This window comes from Cavia porcellus, unplaced genomic scaffold, assembly GCF_034190915.1.
Source record: "Cavia porcellus strain 051 isolate PalLab524CR breed Dunkin Hartley unplaced genomic scaffold, mCavPor4.1 scaffold_21, whole genome shotgun sequence".
Classification (NCBI taxonomy): domain Eukaryota; kingdom Metazoa; phylum Chordata; class Mammalia; order Rodentia; family Caviidae; genus Cavia; species Cavia porcellus.
Genome location: NW_026947504.1, coordinates 7,443,561 through 7,466,532, shown reverse-complemented (window position 1 = coordinate 7,466,532; position 22,972 = coordinate 7,443,561). Strand labels below are relative to the sequence as shown.

The window sequence follows — 22,972 nt, the reverse complement described above, 5'->3', positions numbered from 1 at the left end:
AAGAAACAAAACAAAACAAGAGAAATCGTCCTGAAAAATCATCATCTTGTCATTATTTTTAAGAACTTGTTTTTATTTTGTTGCTGGGGACTGAATCTAGGACTTAAAGCATTCTAGGGAAGTGCTCTGCCACTAAGCTATATTCCTAGGTCCAAGGGATCTTATTCTAAAGCACAACTTCTATTTTCTATACAGGATTCTATCTCTTGTGATGGACTCATCTGTAACCTTTTTTACTACCCTAAATCAATTTCAAATTTAAATTGACAGGGAACAGAAAACCTTCTATACACGATCTATAGGAAATTTTTTTCCTTCTCCAGTGTGATGGCTTCATTAACTCTTGCACTATCAGAAAACAGACTCAAGAAGCTGGACAGGGAGTTATTCACGTAAAACACTGAAAAATAAATCTGTTTTAGTAAAACAAAAATTTTGCTTCTGCTAAGAGAACTTAATGCCAAAGCTAATTAATGATTATAATGGGCAAGAAGTAGTATACCTGCTGCCCAATGGTAAAAATAGTTTTTATTAAAAAAAAAAATCAAAGAGTTACCCAACCCCTCCCCAAAAAAAGCACTGAAACAAAACACTGATCTGTTTATATAGTCACATGAAAAATAAACATCTTTATTTTTTTGCCTACTTTATTTCATTTTTTCAAATAAAATTTAAATCTGTACAAAGTATACTGTTACAGTATATATTTTGTAAGAATCAATGCCTAAAAGAATCACAATACTTCAATAAGCAGTACAGCAGACCTCGCTAGTTTCAGCTTTTGATATTGAACAAACTCAAGCCGGCTGATGCACAACACGTTTGCTTGGTTTCCACATGGTGAGTTCCCAGCACTGAGATGGGAGAACATGACAGCAAATATGGTTATATTACAGCCCAACACACTGCGCTTCTTCATGTGATAATAACTGCACATATTTAATACAGAATGCTCAAATTTACTTTTTAAATTGCATTTGCTTACTTTTTAGTTGGCAAAATTCAACATTCTTGAATGGGGTCCCCAAACAGTGCAAATTAATGATATTCTACTATATATTGGCACATCTCCAATGAGGATTAACTTGTAAACTCAAAGAATATCAACAACTTCATCCTAAATTTTAACGAATGTACATCTGGTCCATTTAACCAAAGTCACTTTGGAAAGATATTAAAGAACAATTCTATTTCTGAAAGGATATTGTTTTGACCATTCTTTAGAGAAGATAAATTTTTAAATTGTCATTAAAATGTTTTACTATAAAAATTTTACAAACTTCATTAGAAATTTCAAGATGATGATTCACAGCAGACAAATACAAACTGTTTATATTCCAACAATACCTACTCTTAGACTTTCAAAAAGAGCACAATCATGTCAGCTGTGTTAACTAAAATTCTGAACAGTATACTAAATTCATAAGTGGTGCTGGGTCTAGCAAGTGTAAATACACAGTATATTTCAATGAAAAGAATTGTCTTCTTTATACTTTATTTGTTTTCCCATAAGGAAACATTAATGTTTACATTCTTTAATAAAGTTAATCTTACATCAGAATATAACTCAATACTGTCAGCAACAGGGACCACACACAGTAAATAAGAAGCACATTAAAATAAGTTTGAATTCACATAGATTAACATTTGTTGGTTAATAAAATATTGACAGTATTACAATCTTACAATATTTACAGTAAGAAAAATCTAGAGTAATATATACCTTTCACAGCAGGATTCCTTTTTAAAAATTTCTTCCAGTTTGGGATTGTGTATACACGAAAAGCTCAAAATAAAGCAACTCTGCAATATAATCTTAAAATAATGGCTACTAGGGGGAAATTCTATCACAACCATTGAAAATAATGGTGACTTCTCACGGAGTCTGTGGCATCTGAGAACCTAATTAATTAACCAAAGTCTTGCTCAAACCAGCCTCAGTTACCCAGATTAAAGCTGCAGAACTCCGGCCTTCCCTGACCGCTGAAAACCCAACAGATTTCCTCATCATTCTATAAGAAAAGAGGGAAAATTGGTTTCAGCTCATACCTCATGGCTGGAAGCCTCCTGCCAGTGCACATTCCCTAAATTATGCTAAAAGAGAGCCAATTTCATCCCCTTAGCATCACAAGAGTTCATCCTCCAATCACAGTGCATGCTGACCCAGCTCACTTACTCCTCAACTCTTGTGCATTGGGATAAGGCATGAATTTGGCCCATATAATACACACCAGTATCTTAGAGACTTTGGGACCAGGGCAAAGAAACAGACTAGTGTAGTTTGCATTGAGATCAACAGGAAAAATGGGAAGTGATGCACATTTCCAATTAGAATGACAAGAAGACCCACATCCCTAAACTGGAATTTGGCCAGGGCATCAGAGTTAGCACCCCCTCTCTGAGTACCACAAGCAATTCGCATGCGTGCTCTGGGCCTCCACCAAGAGAGAGCATCTATGTTAAGTAACACAGTGTGGGACATTAGTTCAGTGACAACTCCCAAGAATGCATATACAATTCTTGAATCTGAGGCTGTCTACAGCACCTGAGGTCAATCATCCAAGCTGTGACCTGTCCCAACCCTGCTTACTTTATCTGATGGGCAGAGCACTCAGGGATATGGCTGCTGGCTACTTTGGACTCTAGATCTCACAGGTAATCAACAGGTATCTGGGATTGAATTAGCAAACTGTACCATGGCTCCCTAAACAGACACTGTCAGGTTTGAAATCATGTCAAGCATGAATCTTCACTGTCAGGTCAGAAATCAAAGTGGGAGTCTTCCCACATCAGCCAAGGTTATTTTGTCAAAACCTTAGAGGAGTTGGACAGTTTTTCATGTTGCAAGTGATTAGTGTACTTATTTCAGTCAAGCTGGATTGACAAACCAGACTGATCTATTTAGTTGTTTTTGATTCTTACATATGTGCTAACCCAAAGCTGTTGTTATATTTGGGTTAAATATACTGACAGAGAAAATTCAAACAACAAAAGTTTCAACAAACTTCTGTGGCATATTCTTTTGGGAAGTCAATGCAAGATCTAAGGTATTTCTACCCAACAAGGTCTGTTTAAGTGTTTAATGTTACTTCCTTTTTGGTCCTATACAGAATGCTATGACTTCTATATAGGTCTGAATGCTGCTCCATGTAGATTCCTTCTGTATATCTAAAAATATATACTTCTCAGTAGTTCAATACATGGTTAATCTTCCCACAGAGGAAGATTTTTGTAATCACATGTTGCAAAGTAGAAAAACATCTCCTTTCTAAGAAAGGAAATATACTTTCCTATTGTACACTTTTGAATAAGCCCAAAGGCATGCACCAAAAATCATTATTAAAACTAACACATGCACTAAAATGGTGTAGAGTTAGACTTAAAGTGCTGCTTCTTGATTTTTAAATTTGACTAAATTTGACATTTTGTCAGTTGTTGACTCAAAGATACCCCCAACCCCCACCCTATCCCATGGCATCAAGAAAGTAAAAAGTATGCATAAATCTTTAAACTATCCTTTACATGGGGGAAAGAACGGATATATCAACTATCCTATTTATAAACTAGATTCCCAGTTTCAAATAAAATCAAGTTACTGGTAAAAATTGACAAAAGCTAATTTACTCAAACAAATATTTCTAGTAAATAATGTTCTATATAGAGAATAATTTACTTTGGTTTTATGCACCTTCTCAAAAATAATACTAGTGTCCCATACATACATCATCACACTGATGTGTTCCAGCAGTTGTAAGGCAAATCTTTTTTCCCTAGTGACATTTTGTTTCCCAATAGACAAAACTAAAATCTTTTGGTGAGGAAGGGGTTAAGATAATGGCTAACCCCTTGGCATCCTGAGCATTGTGGTTTATCAAACTCTACCCTGCTAGAAGTTGTCAGGCACCCCGACCCCTGCCTTGAACCAAAAACGGCTCCCACATCTAGAGATGCCCTGACTCCTTTTAAGTAGCTCTCAGAACCTTGCTTCTTTTTCCTTTCTGTCTGGATGTTACAATGTCTAACAAAGCTGGCTGCAATGTCACATTTTGCTAGTAGGGGCCACCATCTAATAACTGCAATACAAGTCAACAGTTCCTAATTTTACCAAATAATTGCATTAGAATTTTCTCTACAGAATTTACTTGGAGCATAGATCCTTAACTTAGGTTTCAGAAGATGTGTGATGCCCCTGAGGTTGTATGCAAAATTATCTGTGTATGTGCATTTTTTTTTCCTGGTAGAGGGTCCATCACTTTTGTCAGATTATCAAAGGTATCTGTGATCCCCAAAAAGGATTACAGGGATTTAGAGGGGTACCCGTAATTCATTTTATACTATGATTGGAAATTGGGGGCAGAAAATGAAAAACAGCCTCCAAAAAGAGTTGAGAGAGGCAAATATTTATCTCTCCCTTCATTCACAGTTGGGAAATAAGTATTTCAAACTAGAAAAAAGAATTAATTAAGCTGGTTAAACGTCATCTAAAAATAAAGCCACTAATTTTCCATATGTGGTAAATTTAGTCTCCAAGAAAAAGTTTAGAGACTCAATTTCTCTCTTTTCCTAAAGGAAATTCATAGATATAATACTGAATATATCATCCATATAAGACCTGACAACACAAAAATTAGGTAACACTAATGATGTGAGCCTTTAACTTATGATTTATAGAGGATTATGTAGAGTCAAATCCATATCTGTTAACCTTTATTCCTCCAAACTGATTCATAGTTAGACAACTACAAACAGCGAAATCTAGACAATGGAAGTTAAATTTTCTAGTCAAATTAAAAACAAAGCTCTGAGTTCCACAACAGAATCTGGCCACAAAACATTCATACCATGATATAGAGGACATTCTTATTTTAAATATACCATCAAATTTTCAACACAATTTTTCAATATATGATCCAGAATGATTAGCAAAGTATGCTGAAAGGAGCATGTCAAGAATTAAAACACCACCCTCCTCCCCAGAAACACATTTGGGCATTCTGAAAATATGTCAGAACTGAAAGAGGCCTCTCACTTGTTGCTTTTAAGAATGCAAAAATGATGGGAAAAGGAATATTAAATGAAATAACTTACAAAAAACAATTTAACCCCAAACACATCTCTCTGTTCAATTGACAAAACTGTCAAATCTTCTCTTTTTTGCAATTATAAATACTGTTATACAACCTAACACAAAAAAATAGGCTTACACCCAGCACTCAGGAGGCTGAGGCAGGAGGATCGTTTGAGTTCGAGACCAGCCTAGGCTACAAAGTGAGCTCAAGGCCAGCCTAAACTGCACAGAGAGACCCTGTCTCAAAAAGAAAAAAATTAAATTAAAAAAAAATAGGCTTACAGGTACATTTTTTGTTCTTTTCTTTCAGAGAACATCTTTGAGGTTATAAGACTGCCTCTGGTTAAAATAAAGTCTCTTATCCCTTGCTGCACCCCCTCTCTCAAAAAAGAGTCAATCCTGAATTCCAAAAAGCAACAGTCATTTAATCAATTATTTCAATACCAATTATATCACATAGACCATGAGGAAACAATATGAACATCATGAAAAAACTATATGAAACATGCAGATGCTACTTGCCACCTACTTCACTTCCACTTTTTTAAGCATGTACCCAGTAAGACTCAGATCTCATTAACTAAAGTAGAAACAGACCAATATTCCAAAACCAGGTTATCTGAGGCTGGAAGTCAGCTCTCAAAGATAAGACTATCCTAAGCTTTTACTTTATTTAAAATGTTTAATAAAGCTCACATTTACAAAGGATTTTATTGGCAAATCAAGGGCCTTATTAAAATCTTTATCAAAACAAATTTCTGTATTACATAGCTAAGATTAAATATTTTCTTGGCTTTAAAAAGTATATTTAATTGCATATACATTTTGCTTTGGGAGGGATATTGAAAACAATTTTGCAAGAAATTAGAAAAGACTAGAAACAAAAGTGAAAGTGACTAGTCTTAACTTTCAAAAAATCAAGTGCAAAGATAAATAGTGCAAACAATGAAAAATACAAATTTTATAGGCAACTTTACATCATCTTTTATGCACTTTTACATACCAACAACTTTAAAAACCCTAACAATATGCAGCATGGAATTGGGCTATCATTTCCACTGACTAGACTCAAGAAAGTCTTTCAAAGACTTGTCTCACAGTTACTTAAAACCACTCGTTCTTGACACAGGTTTGGGATTCACTTCTTTTTAAGCCAATTCCTAAAGGAGGGACTACGTAAGAAGGCTTTGCACTGACTTAAACAAGTTATAGTATGTTACTATAACTTAAAATATAACACACAATAAAATGCAAAAATTATACTGTCAACTCTATAAAATAAGCAATATAAAAATAATCCTACTGTTAATGAAGTTGAAATGTGTAAAAATGAAAAATTACCTTCCAAGTACAAAATTAGAATCTCTTTTATTGGGTTATTTTAAAAGAGATTTTTATCATGAATGTACAGAGATCTGATTAAAATGGAACTTAGAAGTACTTGTCAAAGGGAATAATTCATATTAAATTTGCCAACAAAGAGTTAATCCAAATATATCTGAGTCATGTAACTTAAAAAAATGTTATAGCAATTCTTTATCCTAAATAATTTAAAACACCCCTGGAGTTAAGGGGACAGAATATGAAATGGTCACCTCACTCTACAAAAGAACAACCAAGCTGCGCTAAATTATATAATTAACATCTGACATCAAAAATCTCTTGTAAAGACTACGATTTTAAAGTAAGAGAAAAAGTAGAAAGACAAACAGAAACACAAGTTGAGGGAGTATGTAATCTAACTGCAGAAATATATTATTATGAAAGGATTAGAAAGTCCACAATATTAAATGGTTGCCAAGATTATAAATGTAAAAGAAACAGACAAGATACCTAAAACTGCAACTTAGTGTTTTTACCTGGTTCTTCTAAGAAATTAATGTGGGAAAAGGCTAGAGTTTATGTAAAAGGAAGGCTCTTTGGATACAGACCTAAAGGTAAACTACATTGGGATGAGCCCAAGAAAATATAATCTGTAAAGATAAATATTACTGATAGTTTAAAAATGGTAACTGTGAAAAAGTTGGAAATTTTCGTATCTTGTTTTTTTCAAAATAGTAAGTCCTTAGCACCAACTTGCCATTACTAGAAAAGTTGCCATTCCAATTATGCTAGTTGATTTTGTCCCAGAAAAGCAAACATCTTATACACACAAACAGATCTGTACAATGCATCACCATCATCACCATCATCATCATCATCATCGTCATCATCATAACTAATTACTGACCAACAGTTTTCTCTCAGTCAACAAGGGACCCATTTTCTCTGACATTTCTGAAACTTCCTTAGTAAATAAAGATCAACTTAATTGTTCTTAAAAAACAACTCTCATTCAGACTTCATCTTATCATCTTTTCCTAAACCAATAAAAATTCCCCCCAATTTACAAACAAACCATCTCATACTTCCATTCACAAACATTTTAAACAGTTTTCCCCTTCCTGCTTTCAGACTTCCAAACCAGTATCTCAGTTCTCAGAAACTCAAGTAAAAGACACATACTTCTCACTCTCTCCAAAATTTCTTAAGACTAATTTAGATGCTCTTCAAATTGTGGATTTAAATCTCAAGGGGAAAACAGAAAAAAAAAAACAACTGTCCAATTACCTCATAATACAGAAATCTCTCTGGATCACCAGGTTAGCTATGTTCTAAGGCAGGAGTCAGCAATGTCTTTACTTCTTTCTGAAGTGGGTAAGCTTGAGTGCCACTGGCAGGCCTATAGCAAGAAGAATAAAGACAAAAAGGAAACAAAGAAAAAGGCTAGGAGAAACAAGATGTCAGACATATAAGATAAATGGTAGCTTAAAGCCACTAACACAATTAATTGCACTGGAGATTGTCAATTCACTCCAGCTAAATGGGAGTTTGACTTAACTTCAATATAATTTTAATAAATTTTAACCTCATGGTCATCACTGTTTGAGCTAGTAAAGGTGACTAGAAGTCACCTGTGCCATAACTTTAACTGCTGCTTCACAACAAACATCTTTTCTTACATCTTCCTAGAAGCCATCTGATTAACACATCTTAGGTCAAAATATATACAACAAGAATATTTCCACATTTTTCACAAATCTAGAATAAAAGGTGTTGGTCCTTAAACCTGGAAGCCTACTGATTATTAAAGTAGATCCTAAATAAAGACAATTAAATTTTTCATTAAGTGTTATAAAAATTCAATAAGTAAATCACTAGCAATAATCAAAACAAAATATTTATGAAAGCACAAAATCTTGTAATTCCAAATTCATAAAATATTTCTCATCCATAAGAAACAGCTTTATTTTACATACACAATCACCACCATGTTTCTACCTATCAAGAAGACAATGCACCACAAAAGCAAAGTATGTCAAGAAACAGAAAGGAAACAACACCAAATGTAATATGAACATAAAATAAAAATACGTAGGTATGAAATTGTTTTAAAATGCTCTTAACAAGTGATCTTTGCCATACTCAGCTTTCCTAAAGAAAAAAAAATTGCCTATATTATTTAACATCAAAATCTGGTAGTCAGTTTGGTAGATGAAAGATGACAAAGTCTTGGCTTAAAACCCATCGCATTTTCCACATTTCATCTGTTCTTGTATCTGGCTGTTCTTCTATCTTGAAATTCTATCTGACTTAGACTAATGCTAGTCTAGATCATCTTCACTTAGCCTATACTAATGAAATTTTCATTAAGAAAAAAAAGCCAAATGGCCTAGGTCTTAAATTTGGGTTTTGCTTGAGTATCAAATAATTTCATAAATATTAAAATCAGCTTTTTTTAAAAGTACAACACAAAGTCTGCAAAGACAATTCTATAGCAATTAATATTACTGAAGACAGTAATTTTAATAGCAGTGATCACTTTCTAGTGTTTTTCATTACAAGTAGCCTAACTCTAATTAATAGACAATGAAGAAAGTAGAAATACAACGTATTATTTAAATTGATAAAATGTAATAGACCATTTTGCACAAACAATTTTGGTGAATTTACTTGTTTAATTCAAAAAAATTCTCTCCTATTTATTCCACTCATGACAATATATACCTCCAAATTATTATGACATTTCAAGTTAGCGATAATCAAGTATAAACTTTAGTGTCATCACTATTTCAAATTTAAATTGCTAAAGATGCCCTTGTTTTTAGCATTCTTTTACACAGAAATCAGAATGAGATTCAAAAGACTTTGAAAAACAAAGTCAACAGACTTAGTATCTCATTTTATGGAGAAGAAAATTTTACAAGTACATTCACATTTAAAAGAAATTGTGAACATATGAAAGCTGCCACACCAACAATTTGAAAAGCCCCATTCTAAAATCATCTGGAAATATGTGTAATACAACATGAAAAAAAAAATGAGTGGAACTACTGTAGAAGAGAGGGTGAGCCATGTGTGGGAGATACAACTAACGCTCATGGTGGAGTTACCATCCCTGATATATAAACTAAAATGCCATAAAAGACAAATGTGTTAGTTTGGAAAGTTTCACAGGGCCAAAACACAAAATGTTAAAGCACAGAAACAAAAATGAATGAGATAATCTCTCCAAACATGAAGTTCCATAAGAAACCAGGAAGAAAATAGGTGACATGGCATCTTTTAAAAATATACAGCATTAATTTTTAACTGACTTATCAGTGATATAAAGTGCTTGGGCCATCCAACCCACCCAGATTCTCATTATCAACAGATTCATCTTTCCCCTCCCTTCCACCCAAATTTAGTTCCATTTTCCTGCAGAAAAAGTATAGCATCCCTATGTTAATAAGAAATGAAAACATTGAGTACAACTGATATAGATCCATTGACTTTTATTACAAATGTACTTGATCACTTGGCTTCAAAAAGTTTAAAATCAATACCCTATTTTCTGTATGCCAGTACAAAGCAAACTGTTTTACAAATTAAATACCTAAAAATTTGACAAAAATATTAAAATTTGATGAAAAACAATTATAAAAATCCTTAATCTCTCTCTTCAAAAAGGAGGCAGTCTTCCAAGTCTTATTATACAATATTAATATTCACCATTTTTAGAATAGGTAGCTAAATTATATTTTTCTGTAGCATAAAAAACTCTGAAACTAATAGATTTATTTGTATATGCTCCCGTTAAGTTTGTGAATGCCATCTGATTGCAATATAATCAACTATCTTTAATTGAACTCTAATTTACACATATTTAATAATTTGCATAGTTTGAAAGGGATAAAGGTTATTCTAAGACTAATTATCATAGGCTATTACAGTGCTATTTTTCAAGGCAATAAGTATTTGCTCCCAAATGAAATTATCTGTCTTCTAGGGCAGGGTTTAAAAATATTAGCAGCTTTCTCTATTACCTGAAAAACCAAACTGGACTAGTTATCCATCTCTGGATATGAAGGCCTAAAAAACATATTGATATACTTTCCAATTTGAGTCAAATTTCAACACCTGCACAGGACAACTAGAAAGTGAGACTTAAAGGTTTTTAAATTTCCCTGTTGATTTTGGTTTCTACTTTCCATGGCTTTTGAGAAGCTGGAAAACAGTTTGTCTTTCCTGACTATAGCATTCTGTTTTTCCATTTGGCAAACATGCATCTATCTCCAATCTGTATTTAGTAGAGGAAAAGCCGATATGGCTTTTCTTACGAACTTCCTTTGTTGTCAAAGGCAAGTATAATTATTTCTACAGTTCTGGTTAGTTAACTTTAGCTCCCTCTGTGGCTGGATGACTGCTTCTTCTAACATCAGCATGATAAATAGGAGGTACAAATAAAAAGTAGCTTAAAAAAAGATTTGGTGATTTAAAATGAAAAAACGAAAAATATCCCACAATGAATAATATCAAACACACCACACACACACACACACACACACGCATTTCAAATCTGGTGGCTGATCTCTGGATTAAATTACTTGACAATGTCTCTCATTTTACAGAATGTCAGTATTGAAATGCATTTCAAGTTTTCTTTTACTTAGGCAATAACATAGTTTAACCAAGCTCTTGGACCTTAATTATAAGACAGAATAGATCAATAAACATAAGGCATACTCTTCAGGAATTAAGTTTTGTTTGCTTGTTTTTGGCACATTTGATCATACTGTCTTTGATGAATAACACATATGGTCAAATATACCACTTTTTTCCAGTACAAATGGGGTTTACTAACTAGTAAAATAAAAACAAGGAAAAATTCCAACATAAAACACTGAGATATAGAACCTTGGTAAAGTACTGAGCACCTGGGAAGGGGAAGGTAGGGAAAGATGAAAGAGGAAAGTAGAGAAAGGAAACTTGGGAAGGTGTTTGAGGAGGTAAAGTGAAATGCTTTAAAAAAAAAAAAAAAGCATCTTTACAGTCATTTACTCTTCTCTATGATCACTTCTTAAGTCTTAAAAGATCTGCATATGGATTTCTTTTTAAATCCACTGACCATAAATCAGACAATGGTTTCAAAATCCTAGTAAGATTGTGTTCAACTGTTATAGTGTAAAGATAATTGCACAATACATGTGCTTCTTGATCCGGTAGGATTCCAAGCAGAATCTGAAGTCTGTAAGTTAAGAAAGGCTTCACTTTAGGTAACTCTGACCCTAAAGAAAACCTCATGAAAGAACTCACATCTCAAAGAAAGGACACTTTGCCTAAGTTTGCTGTGTTTTTGTTGACTTGCACTACTTATTGCTGGCTACTATGAAACACTGATCTAGGAGTACTCCAACAACCTGTAGTACAAGGCTTTACTTTAAAAGTTATAGTAAACAAGAGACAAAATCAAAGCAATTCTCTTTCCTAATTAGTAACAGCACAGAGAATGCAATCTTTTCCATATCACAGTTAAAGTACAGTGAACAAAACAGCTCAACAAACCTTAAGACAAAAAAGTGCAGATTATTAATGTTTACATGCAGTTGATAAGCATTCCAAATGTCACATTACGCACTGTAAAAGCTCAACTTTACTATATGGAAATAAGAAAAATGCACCTTGGGGAAGGGGAAAAGCAATTTAATCATTTCCAGTGATTTTGTAAGTAAAGAAATTCCTAACTACTGTACGGTCACCTCATATTTAACATTGTATGAATATTAAAAGCAAACAATTTAATGGGAAAATGCACAGTACAATGAAAATAGCTTGTTAATCAACACATACAGTAGATCTCAAAAACAAAGACAACACACTCAACCAGGGAGCTTAAAAATATCAAATCAAAACCCAAAGAACCAGCAGAAAAAAAATCCTTCAAAAAGACAACTTTTTCACCTTCCTAGGCCAATGCTTTACAATAAGAGAAGCACCGTAAACCTTCTCACTCCTACAGGTGGAGTCGTCTACATACAGCAGTTAGATCTATATGGCTAGATTTGCCAAGAAACAATTCTATCCCAGAGCTCTCTGTCAGACAAGATCCAAGATCCTTTTCTTTTTTTTTTTTTTTTTTACCAAAATACTTTCTACAGAATTCCAAACAAAATGTACTGTTTAAGGCATCTTTTTTTATAACATTTTCTCTTCACTCAAAGATGATAGTCATGCAGCAGTTTAATGATAAAAATATATTAATATTTTACTATACAGCAGCAAGAAGTTAGTTTTCAATTAAAAGCACACAAACATCTTAAAATGAAAACCTGTAAAAGACTATCTGTTACAAACAATTTCAGTATGGAGGACACTGGCTTGGTAAAGTGCTCTCCTAAGCTTTGCATTTTCATACCCTACGCTTTGAATATATGAGTTATAGAACATATTTTTTGATAGAAGGCTTGTACATTTGGGGAACACAAATACACTTAGCATATAATGTAGCCAGTAATAACTAGCACCACAGCTACATGGAAATCCTTTACATATACCAACTTGGCTCTCACTTTTATAACAAAACTCAAATCCATGGCTCAGTAGGATAACTATAATTGTGTTGCTCTGCTTTTTAACAGGTCTACATAAGTTAATAGCACTAGCAAAAAAAAAAAAAAAAAAAAAAAAGAAAGAAAGAAAGATAGCTTTAGACCTCTTACAAGTTTAGGAGACAGTGCTAGTGACCACAAATAGACTCACTACTTGATGTCCAAGTATAGGTTCACTGGAAATTGCTGCACATTAGTTAAGTTTTTAAAGTCTTTCTACATATAATAAAAAAAATATATTATGAACAATACAAGTACATCTCATATACACAATAACAAAACGCCTACTCAAAGCAAACAGATGCAGAAAAATATTATGGGAGACTTTCTTTTTCTTTCTTTCTCTTTTTCTTTTTTCTATTTGAATAACTTTGGTTCCAACCATAAAAATCACAACTTAGCAAATTTCATTTAAATGCCTTTTTTAATAATTTCTTCATGTTCACAGAAGTTTCACTGACCACTTTTTAAGGTCCAGATGCAATGCATATTGTATAAAAGAGAGCACTTATTGTTTACCTTGCATGAATTAAACCTACGTACCTTTAACTCTACAAACTTCTGCATAACATTTAGACAAAGCTCAGACACACAGCATGCCTAGCCCTCATATATATATACACATCTCTAATCACAGGTATATAGGGTGTCAAATATACTATAATAGCCTCCATGTAAGGTTTGAAATTTGGTAACAAAATGAGAAAAACTAAAAATATTATTTTACGTGTTCTAAAATATCTCTTTTTTGTGCTAAAGTCAAATGTTAGCTCAACATGAAAAGGACTTTTATATAATTCAGCAATATTATAATCTTGACCATTTGCAAACACTTTTAATAATAGCTTAAACGTGTACAAAAGTTCTTGGTTAATTAGGGAAATAAACACTCAGTTCTTTATATTTTAATCAAGTAGGAAACAGTTCATATAATGTTATTACTTTTTGTATTTTTTTGTTTTTTGTTTTTAGCAGCTGCTTACTGTTTCATATGGTGGATAAAGTGGACAACATCCAGCGCTGGGTGGCAAGTCACGAAGAGAAACTGTCAGTTGGTGGAGGTTCTGTGGGTGGTGCGCCCTTGGAGTTAAAGAGTTTTTTTTTTTTTTTTTTAAACTTTTAATTCTCTCTTTACAGTATATTTCTGTGTCTGGCTGTGTGTGTATGCGTGTGTGTGTGTGTGTGTGTGTGTGTGTGTGTGTGTGTGTTTTCATTCAGTTTGATCAATCTTCTTCCCCTTCTTCCTCACCCTGCAGTAGCAGAGTGGCAGCAGTAGTCTCCTCCTGCTGCTGCTGCTGCTGCTGGTGCAGCTGCTCACAGGCAGCCCGCTTCTCCCTCTGCTTCTCTTGAATCTTCTTCATCTCCTCTGAGTACTTGCAGAAGGTGTGTCCGAACTTGGCCCACACCTTGTAGGGCACGGTGATGGAGTTGCGGTAGGTGGGCTTCACCTCACTCACTCGCATAAACACGCCGTACTTGTTGGAGCCCACATCGAAGAAGAAGCGCTTGTTGTCCACAGTCAAGGAGGTGCCCTCGGGCAGCTCGGCCGGCTCCTCCTCCACTCCATAGTCGTCGATGAGCTTGGCCAGAGCGTCGCGGAACTCGATGAGCCCCTGCGCGGGCAGCGCAATGGTCTGGCCCTGAGTGGAACCCAGGCCCGGCCCCCGGTTGACCGTCTGGCGGATGCGCAGGAAGCGGCCACGCTGGTTTTCCTTGAGATCCATGTAGTACTTGCGGTTCTCACGCACCAGGAACTCGCTCTTAAGTGCCCGGCGCGGCTCGTCCTGCGCCTGGGCCAGGTCGGGCGGCTGGCTGGGGCCCAGCTGCGCGTAGTGCTCTATGAAGTCGCCCAGGTAGTCGCGGAACTCCACGGCCACTGACATGGAGAGAGTGAGGCGGCTCTTGTTGCCGCCCGCGCCCACCTCAGCGATCTTCAGGAAGCGGCCCTTGGCGTTCTGCTTCACGTCCAGGTAGAAGCGCTTGTTCTGGATGTCCACCCGTTTGGAGGCCAGCTCCTGCGTCTCGTGCTGCAGCCCCCCCGGGGCCCCGCCGCCACCGCCGCCACTGCCGCCGCCGCCCCCGCCGCCACCACCGCCCCCGCCGGAGCCCGAGCCCGAGCCCGGGTGTCCCAGGGAGCCGCCCGAGCCCAGCGCCGCACCGCCCTGCTCGCTGCCGCTGTCTCTGTCCGCCATGATGCTGCGCTCCGCCGCCGCCGCGCCGCCGCCGCCTGCCGCTCCGCCCGCCGCCTCAGCCGCCTCAGCCGCCGCTGCTTTCCCTCCCCGGCTCCGCCTGCTGCCGCCGCAACCCCCACAGCCAGTCAGCCACTCTCGCGAGATCTGCGGGAGAGACGAGACAGACGAGACCCGGTAACAGGGCACTGACTCCCCAGTACAGTAGCAGAGTGTCCTACTGTACGCGCCCACCCGCCCGCCAGCACGTGACCTGAGCCCCCTCCCCATACCAGCCCCTAGTACACTGTCCTGCCCGCCCGCCAGGTGGCGCCCACCCGCCTGCCCTCACCCTACACCCCTAGCTGGGGGTGGGGAGGGAGCAGGACGAGCCGCGTCGCAGCTCGGCTGCCGACACTGTGCCACCACCAGCACCGCTGTGGCCATCGCTGCTGGTCAGACCCTAAGAAGCCTTGGCCCCGGGGAGTTGGGGGACTAGGGTGAGAAGGGACTTGCCACACTAAGCACAAGGAGGACTGAGCTCTGCTTTCCCGTGACCCCCAAAGAGAGGATGTAGGGGGAGGGGCCTGCGCAGCGCAGCAGTGCCAGCCGCAGAGAGGGGACACCGAGTCACTGCCACCCCCTCCCATGCGGGCCTTAGCAAACCCAGACAGGCCTGCCCGTCACCCAGCCTGGTTGTCTCCTACCGCAGAACCCGGACCCCTGGCTGCAGAGGCAGGCGAGGAAAGGGAGGCGGTGCGGTGGTGGTGATAACCCTTAGCTGCAGAGAGGGCTGCTAGGGATGAGGACAGGCCCGGCAGCAGTGGCGCGGAGCAGCAGACACCTAGCCTGTCCCTCCCCTCTCCCTCCCTTCTCTCCCGCCGCTCCCCCTCCCCGCGCACGGCAGCGGCTATGGCCTCAGATGATCCCGCTCCCCCCTCCCCCAACCGCAGCCCCGCACAGCACAGTCGAGCGGGCGGGCGCACTCACCGGCGGGGGGAGCTGAGTGGAGGACAGTAGCCGCACCAGGGCCCGGGTGCCCGCAGTGCCTGCTCTCATAGGCTCTGCCCTTACTCCCAAACAGCAATCTAAAAGAAACCCCACACTCACCCCAAAACCTGCAACCAGCCCCCTTGGGACCACGGGCTGCCAGTCTGCTTCCCCCTCCTCCTTCTGAGATTTGGGCAAGGGGGGGGGGGCACCCTGCTCAAGGCAGAGCCCAGCCGGGGTTGCTGGCCAGCTCTGCGGATGAACCAGGCCCTGCCGAACATTTAGACCCTAACCCACTATTCTTCCCTTTCTGGAAGGACCTAGAATGGAGGAGAAAACCAAGAAGGCTTTCGGAAATTCAAGAGCTAAAAATGTCAGGAATTTCCTGGGAAACGCAGTTCCTTACGGGATTCATTAAAGCAGGTTCGCTTGCTTACCCTTTACTCTTCCTCCCAAAAATGTGTTGAAGAGCCCCCCCCCCAAATAAAACAGTTAAATGGTCGTTGACTTTTATGCAGACAGCTAGGCTACCAACCATTAATTAGTCAATGAGTGTCTGGAAGATGACAGCTAAAGGGGATCCTCTCTGGTAACAGAAAGTAGTTCAGAAGTAAAGAGGAGGATCAGAAAATCATTGATTTCTTTTTTCCTAGACCTGATGCATAGTCTAAGACCTATTTTACAACTTTCAGGTAGGTATTAGTTGCTTACACAGCCCCTTGCAAGTGTGTAGCTCTCGCGCTATAGGAAGGCTAAGGCCTATCTCCGGGGGACTCTTGCCAATCCCTTATTTTCTCCCATCATCTTCTGCAGGGGTCTGAGAGGATTATGCACGTTGACCTCTGGCTTTCTGATGCATGGACTGATGACTTCCTTCGGAAAGTGTGCCTATTCCATCTGTGGATTCCATTCCTATTGAATGTCTCTCCCTTTTCCCCAAAAGTTAGACTTGTCTCCCATTTGCTTCGCTTCAGAAAAAATGATTAAGTTGCCCAAAAGGAGGGAGTGCATGGTAATCAAGAAACCAAGAAGAGTCTAGGGTATTAACCTTGTTAATACCTGACCCCTCGAAGCCCCTAAAATATCCTTTTACTTCTTCGTAAATCTACCTGTAAGGCATTTACAGCTTTTTTTTTTTTTTTTTTTTTTTTTTTTTTTTTTTTTTTTCTTTCTTGTAGCAAGAGTCTCATTCTACTCAGCCTTAGCTATTTCGGCTTTAGGCTAAAGCTCCTCCTCACTAAAGAACCTTGGTTACCAAACAGCAAATTGGGGTTGTCTATGAACCAGCCTCAGAACCAACCCCTATATGTCTAGTAGTCTGAAATGGATCCCTAAAGGACAGGCTCACTCAGAGAAAAACCCAGGGTAAAAACCTTACATTAAGAAGACTAATGCCTCAAAAAGAACTTCTCCTTAATTTGGGGGCAACCTCTAGTACCACCTACTCAGCCCATCAGTTTTGAATTTTGCACACTCCCTCTCCTATTCCCATGTCTGTTGAGATGCATATACAGGACACCTTTGGACCTTTCTTCACACAAAAACGTGTGAAGAAGCACTGGCTCCTCCAGGCTCATGCAGGAGCGATCAGGACCCTGGATAGACCCCGACTGATCCAGCAAGGAAAAGGCAGGGTCTCTAGGAATAAGGCGGAGTGTTAGGCTCCCACTCCTAAAGCGAGACTAACATCTGGTGAAGTTTGATCTAGAAAGGTTGCTGCCCTTCTTCAATGGTTTACTTTGTGATGGACCAAACCCCTCCCTGCCTCTGGGGATCAAAAAGCAGCAACAAGGCCAATGTTATTTCAATGAGGGTTCCTGCCTGTTGGTCCCTGCCACTATTCCGTGCAGATATTCACTATACCAGGGACAGAAAGAAGTTGAAGGGTTCAAAACTGCCCACCTTACTGGCCTAACTTTGTAGTTTAATTTCTCAACTCCTTTCCCAAACGTCTACATAGAGGGGTTCTAAAGCGTTTTGAGTTTTCGAGTACCCTGATTTTCTGAGAAAAAGCAACTGTCACTAGGAATTGATTGATTTGTAAGTTCTCCAGCGCAGAAGCAACTGATGAGTTTCTAGACAACACAAATATCATTTGCACACTTAAACTGGGAATTTTAAGTGAAAATCAGCAAATGATTGAGACTGTATCTCTCCAATTTCTATTATGTGCTTATTTTATACTATCCATTGTATATGTATAAAATTTCTGCCCTTATATACCAGCTTCTCTTCTACTTTACGCACGCATTAAGAAGACTAATGCCTTTTCCAAGACAATTTAATGATAAACTGGATAGCATATTTTCATTACAGAAACAAGAGGGCTAATTTCAGAATAAGCCCGTAAATGTGGGCTTTTTCTTAGAATAGGAGGTGAAAGTCGACTTTCCTTGGGTTGTTGCTCACTGCAGCCTTAAAAGACAGCTTAGGAAGAATGAATATTAACTTGTAGAAAAATCTTAAAACAAAAAGTATAGAACGTTACAAAAAATTTCAAAGTTGTATCTACATTGTAACACTGAAGATCCATTAGAAAATCTGTAAATTTAAAAAGTTTCTTTTAGCCATTTGTGATTACCTAAACAGATACTAACTTACTGAATGAAAAACCTGTATAGCTTCCAGTTGTTTGAATCTGTTACTTTAAACAACTAGTTGGAAAACTAAATCTACAATTTCATTACAATGCAGGAAAGGTAAAAGGGAAACGAAATATATTATGTATCAAATTAACATGTTAATGAAAAAATAACAAATATTTCCTTTCCTCTTCAAATATATTTACGTTTTTAAAACCTGGTAAGGATCTCTACATTTCTTGAACTCTTAACACTATACACACATTTTAAACAGCATAAAGGCTATTTTATTTTAATCCCATTAGGTGTTCAACAAATTCTTACAATTTGTGCAATTTTGTGCAAAGAAACAGGCAGAACAAAAAGGAAAAAGACTCAATTTTCCTCAGTGTGAACTACCAGTGATTCTAAAATAATCTCCCTCAACTTTTGTTTTTAAAAGCAAATAACACACATTATAAAATAAACTTGAGAGAGGGTATCTACCTCTGATTAGTAAACCCTTTTGATTTAGAGTTCTCAAGAGAAACAATGTATTCATATTTTACAAAAGCACACATTTTCAAAATGAAAAGGAATATTAGAATTTGTTTTCAAGTTCTACTTGGATTAAACTACACAGTTATATTCAATATTCCAATGACTAACAGGAATATTGTACTTCGAATGTTCAAAGTTGACAGATTACCCATTTCTTCTACCAGGAAAATTAAGCAAACTTTCAAAAAATCTTAACATTTAACAACATCACGTTACAGTTCCAGCATTTCACAGATCATTTTTAAAAAACATATCCTCTTTCTACATCTCAACTTTCTTGAAAATTATGCCTTTTTCAATGCTATATTAATCTTTACGAATAAAAATATAAATTAAACATTTAAAATATGAAGAGAAAAAATTTATGTGATAGAATCTTTGCATTTCCCAAATGTTTTCATTTTAAATATTTGCATAAGAAATAAATTCAGCATACATTCTAAATTTGATACTTTTATTATTTCAGAGAACCCGACATTTTATGTACCCAAAAGGTCCAAACAGAACGGATTCAAATGTTAAAGCATTCTCTTCCAGCTGATACTTAAAATGGTTTTACTAGTACTGTACTCAAAGGAATGAAATCAGCAACTCCCCACACTCTGTAAACACTCCAATGTCCAAAGCCGCAATTCGTAAACGCCAGTTGGGAAAGGATAGAAGCGGGTATTGAAATAATCTCCAAATTTCCTTTCCCCTGACAGACTACCAAAAGATGTCAAATCAAATCCAGCCTATTTGTAAAGCACTGGGACCTCCCTTCCAAGGACACGGGACACAAGTAATAGACACCACTGCGAAAAGCTGGCTAAAGGCACCTGGCCCACAGAAACGTTAAGGGGCCCAGATCAGAACCAAGCAGAACTCTCAAAGGTGTCCCGCAGAAATAACGGAAATGAAGAAAAACGGCATTTATTCAGGGTCGACAGCTACGAACCAAAGTTACCCAGTTGGTCTTTCTGGGCCGCCCTCTACCAAAGTTCAGGCTTATGATAAATGCATTTGTGGGGTCCCTACCCCTACAAACACCACAGCCTGCCCCTGGGGCCCACTGTCATTAAAAGGGAAGACCTTCACATCCTTCCCCTTTGCCCCCGACAAAGGCAGAGGAGGCCGGTGAGCTGTCCCAGCTCTACGGGGCTGTAAAAACGCCTTCTTTGGACCACCCACCCATCCTTGGGCCTGGCTTCACTTGCAATGTCAGCACCAATAGGTTTTTTTTTTTTTTTTAAAGCACACCCTGGGTGGGTGTATCAATGGAGGGGTTGAGCAGAGGAGTGGAGAGGTTGGTAGTGGAGTCCAAATTACGGAACCACGCTTCTCCCTTCCAGGATTGCCTTGCAGGCAGTGTTGGCCACGTCTAGCACACTGTCCCAGGCCCTAGGGAAAAGGTAGTCTGGGGAAATAGGGTTCAGGGATTGCTAAGAAACCAGCATTACTGGTGGTCTCGTGCCGGCGGAGAAAGGTGGCTTTTTTTTTTTTTTTAAAGGGAAGGTTATGTTATTTTGTTATTTTTCGAGGGTGGGAGTGGGTTCATTCGTTCATCGCTGCGAGGCGCGCGGGGGGCGGGGGAGCGAGTTGCTGCACTGCCTGGGTCCCCGAGAGGGAGGATGCGGGCTTGTCTGCAATGGTACAATGATTATTCCCCGACTGAGAGCGCAATTAGAGGGGACGGGGTGGTGGCACCTCGAGCTGTGGCAGCGGCAGCAGGGAAGGTCGCGAGGGGCTTACCCGGGCGGGCGCTGTCCTGCCGCAGGTGAGGGAGGGCGCAGGCTGGCGGGAGGGAGGGCGCGCGCAAGGCGGGCACGAGGAAGGGGGAGGGGAGGAAGGCGCGCGCGCGCACACCTGTCCTGGACAGCGGCGCGAGCCGAGCTGCGCCTCACTCCGGCCCTGCGGGCTGGGAAGGGAGGAGGGCGGGCGGGCAGGCGGGGGCGGGACGCCGAGGGGAGGAGGAGGAGGCGGCGGCTCGGATGGCTGGCTCGGCTCTCGCTCGTTCTCCCTCCGGCGGGCTGACCCGGCTCACACCCTGCTTCTCCCGCTCACTCACAGCCCCCTTGGCTTTCCCTCCTCCTCCTCCTGCCCCTGCGGGATCCGCTCGCCGCCGCCGCTGCCGCAGACGGCAAGTCGTGGCAGCCAGACGTCGGCGCGTAACCCGGCGCTCCGTGCGTGACTCCAGGCGACGTCAGCGCGCGCTCAGCATTCCCGCCCCCCCTCCGGCTCGCGCCCTCCGCTCTCCAGTCTCTCCGTTTCGGTTGCCGCCGCCGCGTCGGGGGCAGAGCGCGCTCCCTCCGCCCCCCTCACGCGCGTGAGCGCGCCCTCTCTGTGGCTGGCGCGTCAACATCTCGCGGCCCAGGCCTTGTGGCGCGTCCGGGGAAGGGGCTCTCCGGAGCCATTCGGCCCACACAGCCTCCACCCACCGCTCAGAGCGCCCCAAGACCTGCTTATCCCTCGATGGGCCTCTGAAGGCCGAGGCCAGGCTCTGGCAGGGCTAGAACCCTGAGGGGCCTGCGCCACCTACAACTTACGGCCCTCAGCGTCGCTGCGGCTGCCGCCGCCACCTCGTCACGCCCCCTCCCCCTTCTGTGGAGGCAATGGGGCCTTTCATCTCCGCGGAGGGTCTCACCTTGGCCTTCAGACACCCGCAGAGAGGGACTGGAAGGGCAGAATTAGCATAAAGAAAGAGGCTAGGTCGTGTCCAGGCTCTGGCCCCAGGAATCCTCGACAGGAAGTGTAGGGTTGCTGCCCAGCCTCCCACGCACTGTAGGTGAAGTCGGGCCCCTTTGAGGGACTGTGACTAAGGACAAAACTCTGATAAATATTATTGATGCGTCCTTAGGCTAAGGGAAACAGTAAAAGGTCCGAGTTAATTTTCGTAAATTGTAACACAAGTCTGAAATGCGGAACAGTAAAATATTCATTTACTTGAAATCTTAACCAAATTTGTTAAGATTTTTGGTGCACCCTAACGCTTGCCTTGTGTGCTGTCACGTCTCAATCCTTCAACACTACCTTGCATACAGCAGACATAGGTCAGCCAGTAACTGTTTCCCACAAAATAGAGAACTGCCTTTACCTTTGTAATTATTTAAATAGATCCCCAAAACTCAATCTGTTATTTATGGAAACCGAGTCACTGCCCCAACTGTGACTATATTAAAGTTACTTTGCAAAACACCACAAATACTCTTTTGTTAAACAATAGTAAGAAGTCTAGTGAAACCTGGAGGCAAATAGGAGTGAGATGTGGTTAATCTCATTTTATGGAGTTAACTAAATATAAGTCACTTGTCCAGAATTTCAAGACATCTATTTGTTAGGTCTGAGAAGAGGAGGAAGGAGTGGAAGGGAAAGAGGGAGTGGAGAAGGAGAGGAAGGAGTGGGTTGGCCGTGGGGTATTATTGCTGAAGAAGAAAACCTAGTTCTGTTTATAACTTGCTTTTTCCACTCAACCAGAAATCTTTCAATTGCTTTTTTAATTTCCCCTTTATTAGCCATAAAGCAATGACTCTTAGCCTGACAGAAAAATCAGAGAACTCTGAAAGGTTTGAGTTTAAAAATTGTGCCATAGAAAATGATAGCTCAGCAACAAGTCATTGTTAAACAATTCAGCTTCCATACTTAACAACAAAATACTCATTAATTCCTAGTTAGAAATGTGAACATATTTGAGATTTTTTTATAATGATGGGTCATTTCCTTTGAATTGCTTCTTTA

The 22,972-nt window shown here is 39.8% G+C and overlaps 2 protein-coding genes and 1 long non-coding RNA gene across 5 annotated transcripts; 1 reads left to right on the top strand and 2 right to left on the bottom strand.

Annotated features, from left to right (window-relative positions):
* Positions 1–600: 600 nt before the first annotated feature.
* Positions 601–7,225, bottom strand: Igip (IgA inducing protein). The gene has a single exon (XM_013141197.3). It carries the CDS (start codon positions 935–937, stop codon positions 734–736), a length of 204 nt encoding a protein of 67 aa, XP_012996651.1. The 5' UTR covers positions 938–7,225; the 3' UTR covers positions 601–733.
* Positions 7,226–7,423: 198 nt separating this feature from the next.
* Positions 7,424–21,899, bottom strand: Pura (purine rich element binding protein A). 3 transcript variants are annotated; one of them, XM_063232203.1, is made up of 2 exons: positions 21,882–21,899; positions 7,424–15,314 (listed from the first exon to the last, which is right to left on the bottom strand). In XM_063232203.1, the coding sequence occupies exon 2, from the start codon at positions 15,168–15,170 to the stop codon at positions 14,202–14,204; it is 969 nt and encodes a 322-aa protein (XP_063088273.1). In that variant the 5' UTR covers positions 15,171–15,314; positions 21,882–21,899; the 3' UTR covers positions 7,424–14,201. The 3 variants fall into 3 exon arrangements, with proteins under 3 accessions (XP_063088273.1, XP_063088271.1, XP_063088272.1); XM_063232201.1 differs by lacking the exon at positions 21,882–21,899 and adding an exon at positions 20,990–21,427; XM_063232202.1 differs by lacking the exon at positions 21,882–21,899 and adding an exon at positions 15,854–16,459.
* On the top strand, positions 15,369–16,636 carry LOC106025161 (uncharacterized). Its single transcript, XR_010041616.1, has 2 exons — positions 15,369–15,646; positions 16,454–16,636. It is a non-coding gene; the product is annotated as an uncharacterized LOC106025161 (long non-coding RNA).
* Positions 21,900–22,972: the final 1,073 nt, after the last annotated feature.

Excerpts from the sequence above, each read along its gene's own strand:
- Igip (XM_013141197.3), bottom strand. The coding sequence starts at position 937 with ATGTGCAGTTATTATCACATGAAGAAGCGCAGTGTGTTGGGCTGTAAT.
- Pura (XM_063232203.1), bottom strand. The coding sequence starts at position 15,170 with ATGGCGGACAGAGACAGCGGCAGCGAGCAGGGCGGTGCGGCGCTGGGC.